Source organism: Camelus ferus, chromosome 2 (assembly GCF_009834535.1).
Source record: "Camelus ferus isolate YT-003-E chromosome 2, BCGSAC_Cfer_1.0, whole genome shotgun sequence".
Lineage (NCBI taxonomy): Eukaryota > Metazoa > Chordata > Mammalia > Artiodactyla > Camelidae > Camelus > Camelus ferus.
The window spans coordinates 104,857,812-104,882,680 of record NC_045697.1 but is presented as its reverse complement, the minus strand read 5'-3'; the positions used below and the strand labels follow the sequence as shown (position 1 = coordinate 104,882,680).

The 24,869-nt window shown below is 40.4% G+C and overlaps 1 protein-coding gene across 18 annotated transcripts in view; it reads right to left on the bottom strand.

Moving 5' to 3' along the window:
- Window positions 1-24,869, bottom strand: part of ARHGAP10 (Rho GTPase activating protein 10) — a 301,268-nt gene that overhangs the window by 175,579 nt on the left and 100,820 nt on the right. For all 18 annotated transcript variants that reach the window (XM_032464674.1, XM_032464692.1, XM_032464726.1 and 15 more), the window contains 5 exons: window positions 24,462-24,533; window positions 15,158-15,259; window positions 8,922-9,032; window positions 6,937-7,041; window positions 1,318-1,447 (listed from right to left, as the gene is read on the bottom strand). In XM_032464674.1, coding sequence (XP_032320565.1) covers window positions 1,318-1,447; window positions 6,937-7,041; window positions 8,922-9,032; window positions 15,158-15,259; window positions 24,462-24,533 — 520 coding nt within the window. The remainder of the gene's footprint in view (window positions 1-1,317; window positions 1,448-6,936; window positions 7,042-8,921; window positions 9,033-15,157; window positions 15,260-24,461; window positions 24,534-24,869) is intronic.

Genomic DNA, 24,869 nt, shown 5'->3' with positions numbered 1-24,869 from the left:
TCCACTAAAATAAATAATAAAATAAAAACTTAAAAATAAATAAATTAAAAAAAAAAGAAATTAGCCCAGTGCCTGGTACACAGTTAACAAGAGAAGAATTCTAACACTATCGTTTTTGTTGTTTTTTTCTGTGCAATTTCAGCCCAGTTTCTCTCAAAGCCAGTCAAGTGACAGTTTTGAATCTAAAAATTAAAGTTTCCTCTGCTTTTCCACTTGGACCTATAAGGTCTGTGTCCCGTCTTTTAATTTAGTTCTCTCAACTTCAGTAAACAAATTGAGAATAAGAACATAAAGCATCAGAAAAATTTAGAGTGCCGCCATGCTACATAACTCTTCTTCCTGAGATGTGAAGACTGAGCCCACAGCCAATGAGGGCAAATGAAAAAAGAACCACCGTTACGACAGTAACACCACTATCACAGGGCTGGCCCTGAGGATGCTTTGCTGTGGCACTGCTCAGTTTCAAGGTCCTGTCAATCAGCCGCAGTTAACAAATGAAATGAAAATTCCAAAGCACCCTGGCTTCAGTCCAGGGGAAGAAGGGAGGAAAAGAGGAAATACAGAAACATCTTCACATGCTCCTCCTTTCTACTAACTGGCAACCAAGCTCGACAGGCGAAGAGGTCCTGTAAGAGCTTCATCGTTAAAGTAACACCAAACTGTCAGAAGTATGAAAGAGTTTTGGGGGGCCTTAATTTCAAAATCAGGCTACCCTATGCACTGCACACTCACTAAGACAGCAACAAGACTGAAAACTCGGTGAGATAAGTAAAGATGCCATCTAGGAACGTTTTTTTACAGCCCTGTGCAATTGCCCTGATAATTTTAGAAAGAACTAATGATTTCAGATAGGTACGGAAAGAAATGGTGTGAAAGAAGAGAAATATGTCCTTGACTTTAACATGGAGCAGGTTTATGGGGTGGGGGGGTGCATATGTATATGAATGTGTGTGTGTTGATATAAATGGAGGTGAGAGGAAAGGAGGAAAAAGGTACTACTCATTTTCAGCCTTCCACCAAACCCCAGCTCCTCTGCAAGCAAGTTTTAGCAAAGCGTGGCACAGAATTCAAGGACGTGGCTGGAAAGCAGGGTGCTCACAGAGTTCCTAACCACACCGTCCTCTCCCTAGGGCAGGAATGTGTTTCCCCCACAAAAAAAAAAAAGTGCAACATTCACCTTCTAGCATAGGAGAGAGAAAAGAAAGTGGTAGGAATAATTATTCCAAAAACATCAGAGTAAGGACAGTAAGGGGTTTTTTAATAAGTTTTAATTGGCCCTCCCATTAAAGCACTCATCACTGTTGACAAGCCTCTTACTTTTTTCCTGTACATACAGGTAGCCTTCTGCAGTGAACTGACTTGCCCGTTTGTGGTCCCTGGGATTCTGTCTAATTTTGTTCATAAGTTCTTCCACTTCTGATCTTGTTCCTTCAAAACGATTCCGTGTCTGAAACAGATTGAAAAAAAATATATATATATAAATTTTAAGTTCTCACATGAGTTTTTTCACATACATGTTTAAGTCTCTGGATAACTAATAAAATTTGTAGCATTTTCCTATTAATTTCTCAAAATATACCCATCCTTTCCAGTGGGTCTCTGTTGAGATTGCTGTTCATAGAAAAAAAAAAAAAAGCAGTGGTTACGTAGTTAATAGAGGAGTAGAAATCAAGGTTACTAGAGGTTATTTACTATGGAAACTCTCTAACACCAAGAATAACTCCATTATTCAACATAAGAATTCCTGCCTCCAGGTCTCACAATATTACTAAATCTTAAAGGTTTTCAAAAAATGGGAAGTCTTTCCTTTGAAACAATCAATCTGACTCCTTACTATCACATTAGCAATAGGTTTAAGTACTCAGAATCTGAGAAATTTAATTCTTCTTTGCAAACTAATCAATATGAGTGTCATTTTTTTCAGGTCATGGCAATTGCGCTTGAAAATGACATTTCTTCATAGAAGAAGGTGGGGGTGGGGGAGTCTCACCTATAAATAATGTCTTTGATACCTAAAGAGACAAATCACATTGCCAAAACCCAGGGGACTTGGGATGCCAACATCTCTGTCAAACAGCTAGACTGAAAACGGACATGCAAGGTGAAGTGACAAAATTACCCAGGCAAACGTGCTGAGTCAGCACCGCCAAGTTTCTGGACATTTCTTTCATCCACACTCAAAAATAATTGTATTAATACTGAAAAACTGCTGATGTGAAACTGCGGAGGAGCTGAGATGAAAAATTATTATTGAAATTTCTCCTCTCTCCTCCCTACAAGGGAAGAGGTTACCAAGGATTCCAAATGCAGAAAAATGATAGAATGGCACATGTTTTAGGGGGATGGAGAGTCTGATAAATGTAGATTGTAGAGGGGAAACTTAACTGCAGAGGCTTATTTTAAACACAAGCTGAGAGGTGGTTTTTGGTTTTTGTTTTAACTCCTTTATATAAAGTACAGGGCAGCAAAGAGGGTGGGGCTCACTTGCGGATGGCCAGTCCCCTCTCTTGCCTTCCCACTTCTCATGCCTCTGGGATTTCTTGTCCCCATCTTAATACTGATTATACCCTTATTTTATTCTTCTTTGTCACTATACTGAGATTCCTCTCAATCCTCACTTCATTCCATCTCTGTGTCTAACAACTATACATACACACACACATATGTGCATGCCATATATGACACATGCTAGCACATACACAGTCCTGTTAACCTCATGAGTTCCATCTCAGTATTTAGGTTAATGCCCAAATCATAGGTTAATGCTCAAATCATCCTGGATTTGACCAGCAGGCGTCCCTTCTAGCTGGCACCTGTGTCTTCTGACATACTCTCTTAATTTTCTGAGTAACCCCTTACTTTCTGATCCAAAAAGGTATCCCAGGTTTACCTTATACCTCCTCTGGCCCAGTCCTCACATCAGCCATTCCCCAAAGGAGCCCTTACTCCCTTCAGTGGTGTGTAGTATTTAGAAGCCAAGGTCTAGGCACAACGTGCTCACAGCTAAGGGGGTGTCACTGCTTCTAGGTTTTCCTGGAAGAAAAGACTGAGGAAATGTGTATATGTGTATACATACACAGACATACATATATATGTACATATACATATCACAACTTCTGTATCTATCTGTGTATTTTAAAACACATGAGTTCATATCATGACATTTAATTCCAATCCAATACTTCCTTTGGATACAGATTTCTTTCTAGATTATCCTTTTCTAATTCTGCACTTTTCAGACAGTGAAAAATCTGGCTCTCATTACTCTCAGTATATTTACTTATTTGCTCGATTAACATATCTGTTCAATGTAACCAGTCTCCCAAATATTCCAGCCACCTCCTCCGCATGCTGCCTCTGTGCCCTCCCACCCTCACTTTCATTGCTGCAGACCCTCCATATGGTGGTACCCCCTGCCCTCACTGCCCTCCTTCCTCAGATGCTTGTGACTCGGCACCGGGAAGGGAAAGGAAGGTTTTGCTACTTTTTTTTTAATGTATCGTTTCAGGTTAATTATGAGTAATGGTGAAAATTACATTTTTTAAATTTGAGCACAAACAATAGAGTGGCTGGAACCTGGCAATTTCTAATTCTAAATTCTAGGTGTATGGGTCAGTATCAAGTAATAGTAATGTTAGACTGGAAGCATTATAATAGGTCACATGAGAGTGTTCATGTGTTTCCAAGGGGCTGGTCTTTCTAAAGGGAAAAGAATTAGCTAGAAGCAAAAATGAAGAGCAAAGGCGACTCCTAGATCAGGTGTTCTCGACACGGAAGGTGAGGTGGGAAAGAGCCTCTACCTGTAGAGACGCAGGACCAGCCTCAGAAAGAGCCAGAATCATAGGCAGAGAGGAGAGTTTGGGGAAGAGGTTGGGGATTGGGCAATTTACTAATGACAACCCGTAAGTTACAGGGGGTACAGAAAATGAGTATTTTTTATTCTTTGCTCATTTCTCTATGGGAAACGAATGTTACCACGCATGTGTGTTAGGGTCTTAACATACAAAGGATATTAACCAGGTGAATCATTTCAATGACAGCTGCCTTCAAATTTTGTTTATAGCATTTCATGCCTGAGTGTCGCTCATTCCCATTTAAATCTTAGGTCTTTCTCATACAAATAGCCAAAAGGCACATGAAAAAATGCTCAATATCACTAATTATCAGAGAAATGCAAATCCAAATTATAATGAGGTATCACTTCACACCAGTCAGAATGGTCATCACTCAAAAGTCCATGAACAATAAATGTTGGAGAGGCTGTGGAGAAAAGGGAAGGAACCCTCCTACAATGCTGGTGGGAATGCAGTTTACTGCAGTCTCTGTGGAAAACAGTATGGAGGTTCCTCAAAAGACTTAAAATAGACTTACCATATGACTCAGCAATCCCACTCTAGGGCATATATCCAGAGGGAACCTTAATTCAAAAAGACACCTGCACCTCAATGTTCATAGCAGCACTACTTACAATAGACAAGACATGGAAACAAACCTAAGTGTCCACTGACAGATGAATGGATAAAGAAATTGTGGTATATTTATACAATGGAATATTACTCAGCCATAAAAAAGAATAAAATAATGCCATTTGCAGCAACATGGATGGACCTAAAGATTATCATTCTGTGAAATAATCCAGAAAGAGAAAGAAAAATACCATGATATCACTCATATGTGGAATCTTAAAAAAAAAAAAAAAGAAAGAAATAATAAAAGGACACTATGAACTCGTCTACAAAACAGAAACAGACTCGCAGACATAGCAAACAATCTTATGGTTACCGGGGAGAGGGGGTGGGAAGGATAAATTTAGGAGTTTGAAATGTACAAATGTTAGCCACTATATATAAAAATAGATTAAAAACAAGTTTCTGCTGTATAGCACAGGGAATTACATTCAATATCTTGTAATAACCTTTAATGAAAAAAATATGAAAGTGAATATATGTATGTATATGCATGACTGGGACATGGTGCTGTACACCAGAAACTGACACATTGTAACTAACAGTATTTTAACAGATAGACAGACAGACAGATAGATCAATCTTGGGTCTTTCCAAAATCACTGTGGTGTATGTAAAGTAACAATATCCTCCTGACCCCAAGGGTGTGTGATGAATGAACTGCCACACATAAGCCAGCCGTGCAGGGGTAGTTTCTCACACCTCACCCCAGACCTTGAGGTGGAGCTGGCTTCACAGGCAGGTAGTCTCAGAAGGTCGGGCACTTAATTTAATGCTTGGCTGTTGCTGTCTTGAAATCCTTCATTTTTGAATAAGAGGTCTTGCCTCCTCATTTTACACAAATCAGGGATTCAGTTCTGCCTGAAGGGTCTCATCCAGGCCAGCCCTACACTTGACCGATGAGGTACAGACAGAAAAATGGATTCTACAAGTTACTATAGCCAGTTGGCGGAGAGTAAGAAAAATCAGGATTATAGCCTCATCTGCTAAACTACGTAACGTTCTTTTTTATAACACTGTTCTGCTGTCTGCAAAAGTATTCTCATAAATCACAGATGCGCCAGACTACTACCTACCTAGTTCTACTGCTTACAGAGACAGTTTTGAACTGAGCAGTAATCTACACCTGTATACGTTGATATATTTTTTAAACCTGCTCATTATATCACTGATCTTGGGGGGTGAATGGAGGAATCTACTCTTTTAGTCATTCAGTTGAAAGGCTGTACAATCTTTAAATACAAATTGACACATGAATTACAAAACACAGGAGATTTCATTATTGACATTCCTAAGCGTACGGAACAATCCCAAAATAACTTAGAAACGACAGCTACGTGAAAACCATTCCTCCTCAGTTTCTAAGATTATAGAACGTTGAAGGTCAGGTAGCAAACAGCAAAGAGATTCCCATTCTTCTACTTGTATGTCTTCCAGGATGTGTTAGGAGTTGGTCCCAAAACTCATTCCCTATATTTCTAATAACTTTTGAAATTACACTAAACATAACCTGAACAGCTTTTCAATGAGGACACTTCCAAAATCAACTGAAGTGTTTAAAGGAAAAACATCTATCATCTTCTGATCAAGATCACATACATCATTCTGTTTAGTCAATAAAGTTCTCCAAAATTTCTTTATCCAAGACTTAACAGAAGGCATACGTTTTTTAGGAAAATAATAGAGACCAACAGCAACTGTGAACACCAGTATGTTAGTGGAAATGCATAAAACCCAGGAAAGAAATTCCACTGGAAATGTAAGCCTATCTGGGAATAAAAATCAAGTAATACATACAGGTAACAGAGACTATAACTGAAATGCCTTCAATCTAAAGTGGTGGGCTATTTGTCTGTATGTCACACATGGTGAACTTAGGGCTACCCAACAAAGCGTATCCTTAAAACTGTCCCACAAAGTGCAAGATGGCTGGTTGACACTGCCGTGTATGTTTCAAAGTTGCTAAGAGAGTAGACACTCAAAGTTATCATCACAAAGAAAAAAAATTTGTAACTGTATGAGGTGATAGGTATTTACTAAACTTATCGTGGAGATCATTTCACAATATACGTAAGCCAAGCCATTATGCTGTACCCCTTCAACTTTACAAGTGCTGTTGTGCGTTAATTATATCGCAATTAACCTGGAAAATTAACAATGAAGCAAATCATGCAAAATTCTGATTATAAAAACATACTTTGTGACTTTTCTGAAAATAAGGGAAGAAAAATAAATTACATGAAATGAATTTTTTTAAAGAGCCGCCAGGTGGCAGAACTAACTGTGTGAGCCTCACTTAGATGGAGAGCAGTTTGTTCTGCTGAGAACTGACCGGAAGGTGGCGACATAGCCTCAGTTTCTCAGTACCGACAGATCAGCCTGGTCTCAGTTTAAGCTTTTCATATACCAAATAAAACAAAAATACACGTCTCAAACACCTTTTTGTATGAGAAAGTGTTCACTTCCTTACATTCTGAATGTTGATCTGCAGTTCCATTTTGTAGTGATTAAAGTCTTTGGCAAGTTCATGGCCCTGATGATAGAAAGTAAACATTCCCTGAAAAAATGACAGCATCTAAAACAAAGGAGAAAAAGAAACATTAACACACACACACACAAAAATAAAAACCTCAGGAGAAAAAAGTAAATAAAAACAGCCACTTATTTCTCGTCACCACATTGTGATTCTATTGAAGTAAAATAATTAAAAGGAAGTCACTAGAATTCAATTAAATCTAACTGCTTATTATTCACGAATCAGCCCCTATAAAAACTGAAGGACTTGTGATTTTTTTTCCCCTAAATATCACAGCCATTTAGGCAGCTTTGATAGTATGCTGTATAGGAGAAATGGAATTCTACATCAGCCATTTGTGCTTTTTTTTTTAGATCAAGAGACCCCCTACATGGATTTATAATTGAAATTGTTATCACTGTAAGGCGACAGAACCTATAAGGACCGTGAAATGCAGAACAAAGAGCTAAAGGCTCTTTGAAGGAGCATTCGGTGCAGAGCAACCTCTAGTTTGTTGACAAGGATGCTCAGGGACTAGGGCAGGGAGTAGGGCAGAGACGGGGCAGTTATTAAGCCCTGAGTTTCCCACAAACTCTCCACCAGAGGCTCTTGATAAGAAGGCAGCTGCTTCTGTCCCACATGTGAGTAAATCTAGAGTAAGAGGGATTTGGGGTGAGGGTGAAAGAAATCCTGAAATTCATTTTCTCCAGAAGGTCACGCAGTTTAATGGTTAGGAATCTGGGACTCTGGCCAGCAGGGGTCAATTCCCAACTTCAGCAATGTCAGATGGGCAAATTACTGAAGTTTCTCTGATTTCTACATTTGCTAAGTAGGATAATAAAGATATCTCCTTAAGGATATGGAATACACGCAAGATCACAGTAAAGTGCTTAAAACAATGACCTGAGTAATAACTGAGCACTGAAAGTGCTCAATAAATGTAGGCCATTTTTCTAATTTCACATGAAAAGAAAGCTTTAAGGAGGTTTTCTTTGTTTAGGTTAGTTCTATTACTCCACTGGCCCACAGCTTCCACAAAAGCTAATTTTTTTTTAATTTTGTTTTTTATTGACATGTAGTTGATTTAACTGCTAATTTTGAAATTAATCATTAATTGAGTTTGTTTCTCAAAATCATACACACAATGGGTAAATTGTACTGCATGTGAATTCTCTCAAGAAAGCTGGGTTTTTTCAATCACATGCAATATAGTCTATATTAAAATTAAAATGAATCTTGAGAGTCAGGAATCTCAGTGTACCTATATATGTTTTCTCCAAAACCCACAGTATGAAATGCCCTTTACATTTGGATTCAGAATACATATATTCATATATAAGTAACTGCAGCAATCAAGAGTACATCTATAGAAGCACAAACGAAAACCATGTGTTTCTAAAATAAGTATAACGAAACATCAGGGCAACTCACAAAACAGTTTCAAAAGCTCCATGCACTGGTTCTTAAATTGCATAAGCATTGTGAGCTGTATTAGAAATAATGTTATCAATCATTGTTGAAAGTTTCAAAGTCTGGACTGGTGCCCTTGCTTTAAAAACAAATTTGAGTAGAGGGGAGATTATCCCCAAAACACCAACACTCTCACTCACATTCCAATATAATTTCTTTCAAGGGGATTTCTTTCAAGGGTGGAGTCACCACTAGGGTAGCAGAAACTGACCTAACTGCAGAGTCCTGGAGACCACGTAGCAAGAGGAAACTCTGCACTGCACGCTGCTATGCAAAGAAGGCAGAGAACCACTATTTAGAGGTGATTCTTCAACTTCATGGCTATCTGGGTCCGCTGTTTACAAAGTGCGGTGTCTTGCCTCATGTTTATGCATTACAGACTCTAGCAACCATACATTAGCTCTTGAAAGAAAAAATTTTTACTTCATCCATAATTCAACTAGCAGAACAACGTGCTATTATATACTTACGGGTTCCACAAACTCAAACTTCTTCCTTTCTTGGATTTCCTGAAGCTTGCATACGTATTCAAGAGACAGTTCGTAAAAGTGTTGCCGGTTTTGTTCCACTTGGATATCTGCCTGTGTTAAAACAATGGAGGCTGGTCAAATTAAAGATTTACCCCAGCTCTGCAAAGCTACAGTCTATGGGCCAGACGTGGCCCGCCGCCTGTAAGTGAGGTTGGATTGGACTCTAGTCATGACTACTGATGCATGTGTCTTCCATGACTTCTTTCCTGCTACAGTAGCTGATTAGTTCAAGAGACTGAGTAGTTGAGACAGGAACCTTGTGGTCTTCCTAAGTCTAATACAATGTTTACTATCTGACTCTCTGCAGAAAAACGTTGCCAATCCCTGTTCTCTGTGACGAGGTTGACCCCAAAGGACTGACAATCACACCGTTAAGCTCTTTGTGAAAAACCTACCCTAACCACAAGTGACACCCACGGTGGCCGCATACACAGAACCCAAATTACACCTGCGTTATTTCCGTTAACAAATCCCCTAAGAATGAAGTGGCCTAGGTAAGGGAGTTGAGCAAATCCCAGTCACCTCAGCACTCATGAGTGAAGGCAGCAGGTGAGGAAGAGGTGCCCATGGCACCAGCTCAAGAACTTGGCTCTCACAGGCAGGCCTGGGCAGGAAGCCCACCTGCAGGCAGTCATGCTCCTAAGCCCTCACAAGGTCCCATCTACCGGGAGGGAAAAGGCACCACATGGTTTCAGGACACTACTCCAAAAAATGGTTCCAGCTTATCTTGTCTAACAAGAAAGGACCTGGAAGAGGAGCACGGCTCCAGGGAGGAACAGCGGAGAAGCCACTTGTCCTCAAGACAGTTCCTACAAGGCATCGTGTATTTCCTAACGTGACTAATTTTACTTTTACAAGTATTTATCTGGACACTTATCTAAAGGGGCCATATCTAAGCACATGGAAAGATGCTCAACATCACTCATCATTAGGGAAATACAAACCAAAACCACAAGGTACCAACCCACATTTATGGAAAGAAGGAAGGAAGGACAGAAGGAAGGAAGGACAGAAGGAATGAAGGACGGAAGGAAGGAGAAGAAAAGAGAAAGAAAAGGAAACACAAACTTATCAAAAAAGAAAGAAAGAAAAGAACCTATCCAAAAAAAGAAAAAACAAATTGGTGAGGATGTGGAGAAACTGAAACTTTGTGCACTGCGGGTTAGAATGTAAAATGATGCAGCTGCTGTGGAAAACAGTACGGCAATTCTCCAAAAAGATTAACAATAGAACTACCAAACACTCCAGTAATTCCACTTCTGCATGTATACTCCCAAGAACGAAAGCAGGGACTCAAACAGATACTGGCACACCCCCATTCAGAGCAGTGTTATTCACAAGAGCTAAATGGTAGAAGCAACCAAAGTGTCCACTGACACATGAACAAACAAAATGTGGTCAATACAGATAATGGAATGTTTTTCAGCCTCAAAAAGGAAGGAAATTCTGACACCTGCTACAATGAGGATGAACTCTGAGCACACTATGCTAAGTGAAGTAAGCCAGTCACAGTAGGACAAATACTGTACAATTCCACTGATACAAGGTGCCTGGAACAGTGAAATTCACAGAGACAGGAAGCTGATTGGTGGTCTGGAGGTGGGAAGACAGGGGATGGGGAGCTACTGTTCAAAGCACATAGAGTTTCAGCACTGTGAGCTGAAAAGGGTTCTACAGATGAAATGTGGTGACTGGTTGCACAACAATGTGACTGTTCTTCATGACACTGAACTAACTGTATACTTGTCAATGGTTGAAATCATACATTTTCTGTTATATCTATTTTACCACAACAAAAATTTTTTAATTTTTGGAAAAAAAATGTATCTAACATGTAGTAAGTTTTCTCCACACAAAAACTACTGGAGCTAATGAAAGAACTTGGCAAGGTAGCAGGATACAAGATTAACGTACAGAAAGCAGTGGCATTTCTTTGCACTAACAATGAATCCACAAGGAAAGAGAGTAAAGAGACAATCCCTTTTAAAATCGTAGCCAAAAGAATAAAATACTTAGGAATAAATATGACCAAGGAGGTGAAAGACTTATATATGGAGAACTACAAAACATTGATGCAATTTTTTTTGTCATCCAGTGATTTTTAAAGTAACGTTTAAATGCAATAAATAACAGTGTTTATTAACTAAGCCAAATGAGAAGCATGCACTCTACCACTGAGCTACACCTTCCCCCAGCCATTTTTTTTTAGTGGATTCTCTCTCCTGGTTGTGCTACTGCAATTACCCCAGCATCGCTGGTCAGCCTCTATCAATAGCCTCCTAATGTTCTGAGCATTCAGAACTGCTGTGCATGATTAAATCACCAGAATCCTTCACAGTGTCAATAACCCATAATTTACAGACACCCAAATTATGCCTAGCAGCACAGACCTTTAGCCTGACTCAATCACTATTCATGTGGTATAATAGGAAATGTATCTGGTCTCTGTCCCAGGTTCCCGCAACAAACCTCCTAAAGCCCTGGGAGTTTCCTGAGTGAGGGAAGTGTCTTTTGTCATCTGTAAGGAGCCTGTCTTGAGAACACTTGAATTTAAGCTAATGAGGTCACTTAGGGTGAGGCCCCAAGATAGCACCCGGAAGACCAACTGATCAGAGGGTTGGAACTTTCGGCCCCACCCCTCAACCTCTGGGAATGGGGAAGCACTACAGATTAAGCTCTATAAAAACTCCTGAGCAGCAGTTCATGAGCGTCCGTGAAAAATTAATACACAGAAACCTCAATTAAACAGAGCCGGGAGACCAGAAGGGGGAGCTCTCGCAGCCTGCGACCGGAGCAGAGACCAACAGGAAGGAGGGGGACTGCTCTTCTCCCCTAGCAAGGACGCAGCCAGTGAAAAGCCACGGCCTGTTTGCCTACTACAACTTCCTTTTCCTCTCTATAAAAGGGTGCTGCTTCCCTTGCCCTGGGGGAACTTGCACATGGCTTGCCATGCTTGCAGACCACAAACTGATCCCAAGTAAACCCATCTTTACTAGAGAAATATCAGGCCATCTATTTATTTCAGGTCACCAGAAAACCCGTCCACTTACCCAGAGAGTGAAGAACCTCAGTTCCAGGAGGTCAGAAGTTTCTGCACTTGGGACCCTTCCAGACCCCACCCTGTGTACTTCTTCATCTGGCTGTTCATCTGTATCCTCTGTCTTATCCTTTATAGTAAGCTAGAAAACTTACGTAAATATTTCTGAGTTCCATGAGCCACTCTAGCAAATTACTCAAACCCAAGGAAGGAGTCACAGGAACCTCTTATTTATATAGTTTTATACACACACACACACACACACACACACTTATAGTTATAGTGATACAGTCAGTCAGAAGCACAGGTAACAAGGACTTGCAACTGGTGTCAGAAATGGGGCAATCTTGTAGGACTGAGCCATAAACCTGTAAGATTTGAAGCCATCTCCAGGCAGACAGTGTCAGAATTGAGTTAACTGCTTGGTGGTGCTGGAAAACACACACTTAGTCTGCTACAACAAGCAAAAGTCATTTTTAACAAACATACAATTTCAATTTGATGATCATCTCATTCCTGACCGTTCCTCCTGTAAATACACATAATGAGAGTAGATCACTCAAAGATATCCAAAGGGCCTATTTTTCTAGTCATATTTACTGCAATAAAATTATTTGACTACTCAGGAAACAAAAATACACATTAAAATTCAGCAGTAATGGAATTTTCTCAAATATCTAATTCTTGTTCTAGCACAAATATTAATCAGAATTTAGGGATGTGATGCAGGCAGTAGTTACTATGCTCAAGAAACATAGAGCTCTAGGTAAAGATCATAACAGAATTACCAAAACTGCCAGCCTGGTGTTAGCCACAATTTTCTCCTGTCATTTTCCTTGGAAACAAGAGGAAAGAAGAGATAACAAGTTTCCATGCCCAGGCTGAGGACGACTTCCAGCAACCTTTATTAATCCCTTGAGCACTTCAACTCAATTCACTAAAGATCAGCAATGCACTAGCCACTGCCAAAAGCAGCCAAAATCCACATCGAACCTTTTTCCCTTTGAAGAGCATCCCCCTTCTTCAGGCCTGCATGCTTGCAATAGACATGTCAGGTGGGAGCTGGCGTTTGTAGAGAGCAAACTGAGCAAGACAGGAAAGGATATGTAATCTCAGTAAACGTGAAATGATTCAATTTGAGAGTCTCCTCAAATTGCCAATACAGACCTTAATTATCTTTGGGAATGATGAAACAGCCGAAGCCCAAGCTCTCCGTGCAAGCCTCTCACACCTGTTCATTCAATAAATATTTATTAAGTGCCTACTCACTGACAAGTCCGATTCTAAGCACCGGGGACAGAGTACCAAACAGAACAATGATTTTACCTGCAAGGAGCTTACATCCTGTTGGAAGAAGCCACATTAACAACCGAACAGGCAGTAAGGCAAATGGCTGTGGTAAGAGTAAGGGGGAAAAAAGCAGAGTAAGGGGAACAGACACTCTAAGTAAGACAGTCGGAAGACTTCTCTAGTAAGGGGAAGTCTGAGTGGAGAGTGTTTGGAAGACTATTTGGAGGAGCGAGGCAGGGAGATCCAGGCAGAAGGATGAACAAAAGCAAAGACTCTCAACACAGAGTCCAGCCCGAGCAAGGCAGCTGTGTGGGTGTGAGGACGGTGGCGTGGCCCCGAGTGTTCAAAGACAAGCCACACGATGGCTCACTGCCTGCCCCACGGAAAACAGACTGTAGAAATGCCTTGGGGGGAGCAGGGAGGTCCCTGCAGAGATCTGTGTGAGATATGCCCACATTCTGGCCAGGGTGATGGAGTGGAGGTCAGGTGAAGTGGCCATGCTCTGAGACTATTCTGAAGCTGAGGAAGACATACACTGATGGTCCAGATGTGGGTGAGAGAGAGAGTGCCAGGGACAACGCCACAGACTTTGCCTACACAGTACCGCGAATGATACCCAATTAGATACAGCGGCGTGGAGATGGAAATTTACTCGGGGCATCAGAGTCCCTGCAGGATACCTGAAAAGAGAGATTAAGGGAAGAACAGAGGTAGGAAATTGCTGACATCAAGACAGCCTACAAGAGCAACAGCTGTCATTTCACAGGTGACAGAGGGAGGAGGATGAGGGAGCACAAATAACAATGAAGTGGTTTTCTACCCAACATAGGACATGGAGAGAAAGGAGCCCCACCTTCCTCCAGTATTGTGCTGAGGATTAAATGGTACAAAAGTGCCTTTCTCTTATATAGACCATCAAACACCATCGAAATGTCAGTCAAAAGTATTAGAGACAAAAGAAAATGTGACAGGTGGGTAATGTCAAAATGACCACACCACACACATACACACAGACTTTGCAACTAAATATGTGACATTTAAATGTAACCCAGGCTTATACTGAAATGTTGCCATTTTGATCATGCTTCAGTAAGTGTGTATTACAGCAGTACGTTATGCCCAGATTCCATGTGTTTAAAAATAAATGAGAAAAAAAAAAATCGCACTTTTGTGGGATGAGTCAAGATCCTTCAAGCAGCAAACAGCATTATTTTTAAGAAAAGCATATGTTCCAAATTGTAAACAACTGAGTTTCCATGGAAGTGTATGAACGAGGAACAACAAGGGGCAGGGAATTTGAGAAGAGAAACAGAAAGAGAAAACGAGAGAGAAAATATAAATTCCTTTCTCCTCACAGACGGCTCCCTCCCCCAAAAATGAGTCTGTTGACACAAGTAAAACAGATGCTCTTTCTGACGAAGCTGAAACCGCTTGAATCTTCAGCGTTCAATACGATTAATGCTGCCTTCACGTCGAAGCCAAATGGTGTGTGAGCTTATTCAATTCAGTTCTTAAAGAAGTCTCGAAAGCCAGTTAACTGATCTATTCCTGAAAATAATATATCTGTTCTCACTAATGCTGGTGAAAATGACTGTTCCTGTGAATATATACTCAGAACCAAAGCTTTTAATACTGTGAATCCGTGCTGCATTAATCACTACGAGATGTCTTATTTTATGTTCTGTTCCGAAAGAGCTTTTTTTCTTAATTCATGGTGATATTGGTTCATTTTTTCCATCTCTAATAATCCTAGATGAAACGTTTTGAAAAGCAAAGCACATTTTTTTTTTAAGAAAAGACATGCAGTGACTATTAAATTTTAGAAACAAGAGAAAAATAAACACAATACCTCTTGTAAATGTGAGTCTTTCTTTTTTGCTGATAAATTCAAATGTTTATCAATCAGGCTATAGTTCTTTTCTGTCTCTTTGTCAAACTTCTTTTTTTCTTCCTACAAATCAGAAAAAAAAAATGCAGACAACTATGATTAAACAGAGGGAAAAGGCATACACATAGTTAATCCATATTCTGGGAACCTCAAAATATGAAAAATACCTGAAAACAAAAAAAGTACCACGAAGTGTGAAGAAATTATCTGGAGAAATCTATCTGCACCCAGGCCACTGCTTATTCATCATCAATACAGCATCAGGATGGAATAGCCACTTATCTTTTTTCCTTTAATGGACTTTTTTTCAAGCCTGTTATTTTTCAACTCTTCTATACTTATCAGTGTTTGGAATTAATGCCATTCACTTGTCCCTCACTTAAAAATTTTTTCTAACATGAATACATAAGAACCAGCAGCTTAAAAAAGGCAAACTTGCTACAGATTTTGGCATAGAAATGGAATTAATTTAAAGCTGAGTAAGTTTTGATCTACATTAAAAATAATCATCATCACCATAGCAGGGGTAGGGGAAGGGGACCAATTGGAGAAGACCTTTCCCAATTGTTCAGTATGAATATAACAATTAAATCCTCTGACCATGTCATCTACTTACCTAAAACTTAGCAGTGATTTCTGTAACACGACCTAGAATACGTATCAATAGGTCAATGGGACCTAAAATAAAACTGACCTACTTGAACTGAGATCCTCTGGTGAACATTACAAACATTTCTCAGGCACCACCTAGAAACAGCATTTGCTTTCCTTTTGCTATAGTAGCTTTTTGAGAAAACAAGTAACCAAAATTTTAACTGCAGAGAAGACAATCTCCCCAACACTGCTTGCCAATTTAATAGCGCCAATGAGCACACAGCGATGTCCTCATGCTGTCAAATGGTTTCCATTAACTCCAGCTCTCCCCAAGGCTCCAAGGCCTCCCAGAAAGGAACATTCTCTTACTTCCCAACTGCTATTGTCTCAGTCAAAAATAATGGGCTCTTCCAGCCTCTACTGGTGTGACCTTTTTCCTATTAAGCAAAGAGAGTAAATAAAGCAGCTAAATTCTATTTCTTAGCATGTATCATTCTTTTTTCACTACATGGGACCGCAAACTGTTGTGAGAAGCTGGAACAGAAGCTCTGTCAGCTCACCTAAAGGACTTAAATTAACCCCGATATTGATGGTAGAGACAGAGACTCAGGAACGGGTGTTTCTACTCCAAGTTTAATTACCAATGAGCCACACAACTTTGGGGAGGGTGGGAACCTGACAACACAGAACCTTAGTTTTCTTATTGAAAAGAGCAAGAATTTGTTTTTGCATGAGCTCATTCTTAGATACAGTCCTAAGGTGGTCCTATGGTTCACCTGTATATGGGAATGGGCAAATTTTTGATGAAACAGAAGCACTTTTTTTTTTCATGCCCTCGGTTTAACTTAACAACTATTTTTTTAAAACCTTAAGGTGGGGGGAGGGTATAGCTCAGTGGTAGAGCACATGCTTAGCATGCATGAGGTCCTGGGTTCAATCCCCAGTACCTCCATTTAAAAAAAAAAAGAAAGAAAGCTTATGGCATTAATATGGCATGGTAACTCTCTTTCCTGCTTTCCATTATGACACTCTTCCTCAACGATTTTAATGACTAACAGAAAGTAAACTAAAAAGAACATATGGCCATTACTTCTCATCTCCACTATTTTTAAAAGTTCCTACTGTAGAGTATATGCTGGATTAGGTGTCAGAAGACTCAAGTTCTAGTGGCCACGTATGATTCTGTGAGTCTGCGTTCTCATGTCACAGCCTTCTCTGAGTATCATCATCGCAGGTTCAAACAAGACAGGACTGGAGGTCAAGCCCCTGTGCTGAGCACACGACTGCAGCAAAGCAACATCACGTGGTTTAAAACATCGACCATCCCTGCAGATCAGTACTCAGCAGGCATGCTGAAAACATTTTTACTCCTTTGATTTCATCTGAATCACAGAATGGGACAAAGGAAGCAGTGCTGCTAAAATCAGCAGTAAAAACTAAACACCCAGCACACTCAGCAATAGTCGGGTATGGAAATGAGCACGTGGGTTAAGTTGGGAATGAAAGAGAACGGCGGTATCAAGGCTTTGTGGAGAAAGAATTTAGCCAAGAAACAACATCACACCCACCAATTAGAGTGGAAATACATTCGTTCATTCTTGGTATGGTGTTACACAAACACTGCTGTGTTTTATTTTGAATCTTAAGACTTAGATACTTATTTCTCCCTGCATTTGTTCCCAAAGTCATTATAGAATACTATTGTGTTTCTTTGTACTCTTTGTACTCCTGTGACTTTTGGTGCTTAAATAGCATGAATTTTAAAAGGGACTGTGTTCAAGTAGCAATCAAAGAATAGAGCCTTGTGTCTTCAACACAGCAATATAGGATATACATGCATATATATGTACGGAATTATATTCATGTGTGTGTATATATAAAATAAATTGAGCAATATAAGATGAAAGGCTCTATCAAGGGTTAACTTAAATACAATGAATTTTTTTTAATAAAACAGCATTCCTCTAAAAACAAAAAAAGTTGAAACAAATGAATTTATTTACAAAACAGAAACAGACTCACAGACATGGAAAACAAACTTATGTTTACTGGGAAAGAAAGTGGGGAGTGGAGGTATAAATTGGGAGTTTGGGATTTGTAGATACAAAAAAAAAAAAAAAAAAAGTGAGTCTGTGTCCATGTGTCCAGCTGGAAGGAAATAAGGAGAGGTGGGCGCAAAGGTAAACCAGCTGGCCCTTGACTGTTCTAGAACAGCGGGCTGTGACAGAGCTCCAGCAGATTTGTGCCATGTGGAAACCTAAGCTCAGTATACAGGCCACGTCCTCTGATTTTTCTGGAACAGCTGGAAAACCCAATGATTTTTAAATGGTGGCAACAACAACAATTTTTTTTTTTTTTTTTTTTTTTTAGTTTTAACATAAGTAAGCCAAACAAATGTTGAAAAGTTAAATATCATTCATGGGAAGTTGGCTTGTAATCTGTTATAAAATCGCACATGGCAAAAAAAAAAAAAAAATAGGAAAGAAAAGCTATTACTTAAAACAGCATCATCAGTTAAGATGCATTCTGTGTAACAGCCGTAGTGGGAATTCATAAACCTAAGAAGCAAAACAATCAGTTTTTCTGAATATATTAGAAGCAAAGACATATACATATAAAGGTGTCATCACAAATCACTGGACAAAGAAATATTATTCAACCAATGCTGTGGGTATAATTGGTTAATGGGTTGGAAATAAGAGACCACATCTCATCTCAAAATTAATTCCAGATGGATTGAAAGAGTCACAAGTAAAAAATGAAGCCATAAAAAAAGAATATTGTCATCAGATCTCAGAATGGAGAAGGAACTTCTGACCAAAAAAGAAATGGAAGAAGTCTTAAGAACTCCAGATATCAAGACATACACAATAAATAAGCAAAAAGGCAAAGAACAAAGCAGGGAGAAGATGCAATTAATATGTAAGAAAAGAAGTAAATGGTCCTAACACAAAACACCCTTTATTAAGCACTTTTTCTACTTTATTAAAAAGCACATTATACCTCCATGGAAAAATGAATACAAAACATACAAAGAAAACACAGAAGTTTGAACATTTGTGAACTGTCCACATTTCTATAGGACATCAGGATTTTTTGTTTTGTTTTAGAAGAAGGGGGTAAAAAACTTTTTAAGTTAACAGGTAACTCTCCTTTTTAACTAGTTTTGATATTTTAGAAATTTTCCAGGATGAAGAAATGAAAAAACTTACTTTCAAACTATGAACATTAAATAATAAGGCATGACTAGTTTAGACAAGAGCATAAAGACTTCCTCAGAGAGTCCAACTCTTTTTCTCTTTTTATTTAAATAAAAAGGTGGGGGTGGTAATACCATAGCTACAAGAAACAAGATTCGTAATACATGTAATCCGCTCAGCAGGAGCATTTTTTTAAAACGGAATCCTGTGTATCACAGCCAACCAGAGTTTTGCAACCCATGTTCTTCCCTCTGCCTGGTCTACCGACATCCTACAGCCCAGGTGAAATGCCACCTCTTCCATGAAGCACCCTCCAACCCCTCCAGTGGGGGAAACAGCACCCTCCCTTAACTCCTGCCCCGAGTGTCACCTTCCCTACTTGACACTTCATTGGCCCTATCCAACCCCACACCCGCTTTTGCCTTTCAGCTCCTTCAGCCTCTCCGAAGAGAGGAAAATTCAGTCTTTGTCCTCATACCCAGGAGAGGCCCTGGAGACATCCATCAAAGAACGAGGGAAGAGGCTGCAGCAGCCCTGACACAGACAAAGCACCTGGGTATTGGCTCCCGGGCAGCTGCTCCAGAGCCACCGACCCATCACCTTGGCACCATCTGCCCAGGAGGGTCGCAGCCACCACACCCCGGCACGTTAGCTCTGAACCCATCATGCCAGGAGTGGACGAAAACCCGAGCAATTCTTGTGGGGCAAGCTGACACGGATCAAGTCGCAAAGGGGATCAGAAAATAACCGCAACCGTGTCTATGCCAGGCCCCGCCCGAGACCCCAGGAACACAGGATCACATTCACTGAACCCTCACCATCACCTTCGCGGACAGGTGTCAGGAGTCTCATTTTAAAGATCAGGAAGGGGGAGGGTAGAGCTCAGTGGTAAAGCACATGTTTAGTGTGCAGGAGTTCCTGGGTTCCATCCCCAATACTTCCATTAAAAAATAATAAAATTTTTAAAAATTAAAAAAAATAAAGATCAGCAAACTGAGGCTTAGAGGCTTTAATTAAGTTGCTCCAAATCGCAGAGCTATGTAAGGGGCAGAAACAAGATTCAAATAAGGGGCAATCAGGTCTTGCTGATTGGCGTCCCTGGCGCTCCAAAGCCCAGATGACAGGGTGTGTTCCCAACACCTATGCTTACTGCTAGAGCACTTCGCACAGCGCACTCTCACTGCCTGTTTACTTGACAGACTTGCCAATGTCTTGAAGGCGGGCCACTGTTTTAATTCCTCCTTGTATATCCCAGGGTCTCTCACCCTGGGCCATGACAGGTCGGATTAAGTGTCTTTACTACTAAAATGAAAGAAGTGTAATTAAATCCACATTTTCCCCTGCTTTATCAAACATAATTTGAGAAATTACTCAAATAGATTTGCATTTTTAACCCGTATTTTGCATTCATCCGCAAAATCTCAGGAAGTCAGTTTTTATTAAACATTTAGTCTTTAGACGTAGCCTTGAAAAGAAATACAAGAGAAATTTGGGGTAAGAGTCTGGCAATGGGCAATGGCTGAGCTGCTAAGGTACCATTTATGAAATCAACACTTTTTAATCCTTTGGTTAAATTTTTTTTTAATTCTATTGAATAAAACAGTAACTGGCTCTTTACAAGACAGTATTTGAATAGGCTCTATGAATTGTCAATATCAGGTGGTTGTAACCGTTTGATATTTGCACACAGCTGTTTTCAGAGAAAGTAAGTTTCAATTCTCCCACTGAAACTCTGAGCAAACTCTGGTGTTTCCCAGAGTTTTTATATGATGCCTTTGGCTCTGATGCTGTCTGGTACCTGTATTAGTTTCCTGTGGCGAAAACAACATTTAAGGAGAGATAATTATGGACCAATTGCTGTGCCGACCCTTGGGAATAAGTGACCAGCTCCTGTGGAAGGGACAGAGCTTCAGCGGAGGTAAGAGCTGAGCGAGGAACCCTGAACTGGAAGTGGCTGTGACCCAGCACAGATCAGTTTCGGTCCTGCAGTGGGAAACAGGGCTCTTTAAACTAAGACAAGCTCCTGGCAGGCACGTGAGAAAATGTGGCAGAGCCTCCAGTATGGAGGGTTAAGCCCAAAATAAACAGGCATGACTGAAGGAGAACATATCCAAATGGAAGCAGAAAAGAAGACCTGGGGGCTTTTCAAAAATCCAGTTTACAAAAACCACCTGGTGGTTCAGATGACATTCAGCCCACAAGTGAAACATGTCACTGGGATTCTAGAAACTAGAGAAAGAAGTAAAAGGAACTGAGAGAGCTTCCAGAGAAAGGCAAAGGGCCGGACAGCCCCAGATGGGGAAAAGGAGAAGAGAAAAGACAAGATAAACATTTTGACAGGAATATCTTAAGCATTCTGCTGTGGTCAGCTTTTAAAGACTTTTTTTTCCCTCCCCACATGAAAACTGCTTGTCGTTGTTTAAAAAAAGAATTTTAGCCTAAGAGAATAAAGTTATGTTTAAGGACCCCACGTTAAGTCAGGAAACTAGTGGAACAAGAACATATGTGTGTCAAAATACGATTGATGGATGCTCTGTATGATTGCTAAGATGGCATTAGGACATTTACTCCCACTGCCACCACCAGCACGGTTCCCTTTCCATTACTGCTCTCACTCTCGGCTGTGATTTCAGCAGTGCGCGAGGCGTTCTCTCTACATCCCTTCCAGTCATCCAGGAATCCTGGGTTATTGTCCTCTTTTGCAATGAGTACACTGATTATCACAAAGATTAGGTAATTTGTCTAAAGTTAGTGATCAGCAAAGCCAGGGATTAAGCCTGAGTTTGTCTGATTCTGAACCTAAAGTTCTTTCAACCATCACAAACAGCCTATCAAAAAACCTCTGTTAGTTTAACAATTCGTTTTCCAAAGCCTGCTCTGGATGCCCACAGTGCCTGTGCCGGTAAACCTGCTGTTGATGTGTCCACAGATGTCTTTCTGATTATCTGAATGTTTTTACTTGTCTTTATTTGCTTGCTTTTTCTTTCTATTTCTTTCCTTTTTGCTCCAAGTTAAATGTCTGGTTCATGGTTTGGAGCCTCTGTGGCAGCTGCTAATCACCCCAGTGAATGTCAATGTTATTTTTAAAATGCTGTTTAAGAGCTGTTTAGCACCATTTTCAATGCAGAGTCATCTTATAATAAAGAAAATTTCACACTTAAAATCAAATATGATTGATGTTTAGGAAGCAAAGAAGTAGAAAGTCATCAAACATCTAGATTACAAACCCCATCCTGGTTCTTCCAGAATTATCAGTAGAACTGGCTAATTTATTAGATATCGTATACAGTAAGAGTGGAGTCTGATGGAAAATAAAGACACAGCGTAGTCTCTTCTCTTAAAGATTTAACAGTCTAATCAAAGAGACAGGTGCTTATATACCGCTATGTAACCTGGAACACTGCCTTTCCCTGCTGTTACTACTATAACACACAAAACTGCCAGTGGGGGGGAAAAGGGTTCTCCCTGTGACTCACAACCACAGACCTCCTTGAAGGAAACAACAGGTGTGATCGCCAACACACACGCTGCACTGAACAAGCGTGCTGGGTAAACTCAGCCTGAGGCCAGGGAAACAATGAAGAAATAAAGACATGGGACTGCAGGACAGAATCTGGCCACTAAACAGCTCACAGCATAGACTAAAAGTACTAAAATAATTTAACCTTTGAATATGGGCATTTATTTTGCAAGTTGCTTTGTAGGATATAACCACTGACCCTGGAACAACACGGGGGTGAGGGCCACCAACCTTCAAGACATCAAAAATCCAAATACAACTTTGAGTAGGTCCTCAGCACCCCAGGTCCACATCCGCGGACTCCACCACCCGCAGAGCTTGCAGTGCTGTAGCATTTACAACTGAAAAATACCCACGTGTAAGTGGACCCACACAGTTCAAATCCATGTTGTTCAAGGGTCGACTGTACTTTGAACAAGCACATCAGAAGCTGGAAAAGTCTGGGGAAAAATGGGAGTTGATAGAAAATCTGAGCTTGGAAATTTATAAAAACCCAGGAGGTAAATAAAAAGAAAAATATATTTATTAATGAAGTCACATTCATTTTTCATTTCCATAATATAATCTTCGTCCACCACCACCATCATCCCATTAAAATGAGAAAAATTAGAAATGTCTGCATTTAGTACCTGCCAAGGAAACATTAAAAGAACCAAGATGTTCAAGCTTTAAAACAGCCTAAGATCAGAGAGAACAGAATCGTAAGACTGCAAAATGGAGCGGTCAGATCCCAGGTCCTTCACCCTTACAGGTAAGAAACTAAAGCCAGTTACTTGCCAAAGGTCATAGACATGAAACCAGACCTCCAACATCCTGCTTCGAAGCCAGCAGACACACACCAGCCTCATGCAGCTCGGCAAACCATCCCAGGAAGAGGACTTAGGGGTACCCCCACTGACCTCCCCTCAAAACACCGCCCTTCACAAAAACTGTAAAATATCATGCCAAAAAGAAGTATCTAATATGTGAACAAGTCACCTAAAGGAGAACTGATTCTGTAAACAGCAACTGAACACCTGGCCCTCTCTGGGCCAATCTATACAGCTACAGCAGTGGAGGCCACAATGTTTATTTGTAAAAAGGATTTTAATAGTTTGTTTATGAAGACAAAGAAAAACAAAACAAAACAAAAACCCCTCACATTCCCAAGGCAGATGGAGGGGGAAAAAATACAGATACAAAAACTCACTTCCCTACTGAAAACTGATGTTCCCCCCCTTCTCCTTGGGCCGAGCCAAACATGGTCAACGACACACAAACGCTACCTCTCCTCCCTTGAGTATATGCACAGCATTCAGGAAAGGCTGGTGGAAATTATTTCTCTGAGATCATTTCAAAGCTCAGTTCGCAAACTTTAGAAGTGGCTAAATATATCCCAGGCTCCCTGTGGCAAAGTCGCTGTGTTATTCCCAGAAATCCTGGCCACATCCCAGATCTCTGAGTGTAGAGTCTGTGATTCGTTCACCTTTGAATCCCCAGCGCCCATAACACGACTGGAACGTAAGGGAAACGTGATAAATCTGTGTTACACTGAAGGAAATACATCCCAATAACCTAACGTTCTCTTTCCAGTCTCAACGGCATGATGGTGTAGCAGCGTTCTAATCGCAAACCCTAGACTAAAGCTACCCTCCACCATAAAATAAATGCCCTCTCTGCAGAGTCAAGATGCTTCCACTCGGAGTCAATGCGTTGTTGGCTTAAAGTTACTTCTAAAACTCTATATGGAAAGGTGTAGCCAACGACAATTACAACAGGGTTTATCATCCTGTCCAGGTGTTTTTGTTTTGTTCTCCATGTCACATCCCCCAAAGGGGAAAAAAAAGCACATTTAAAACATAAAACAACAGACAGTTGACTCCGACATCTCCTTCAAAGCTGCCAAATGTGAACAGAGGGTAGGCTCTGTGGATGTTTTCTGTTTACAAGTGAACTCAAATGAGACACAAACCTTGACGGCTCCAAGTTGCTCTTTTCTGAATTTCTCCAAGGGTTTAATCAGGGTTTCGGTTACACTTAATGCCTAGAACAAGGGCGGTAACAAAAGAGCACAGTATTAGGTTTCCAAAGAGTAAAAAAAATGTGTGTTTCATTTCCCTCTCCCAACCCGCCCAGAAATGAAATGAACAACACATTTCAGCGCTTTCTCTTCCCCTGCCAAGGCAACCATTAACTCACTTCTAAATTTATTAACATACCAGATCTCCATAAACATTTTCAGGGAAGAGGCGGTGGGGCAAAGTGCCAAGGAAATGTGCAATCCAGCCCCAACACAGCCCTTTCTTCGGGGGGGAAAGAGCGAGGGGCTTGTCTGAATAACAAAGGGGGCTATCAGGTTCGTTAACAGAACACTTCTGTT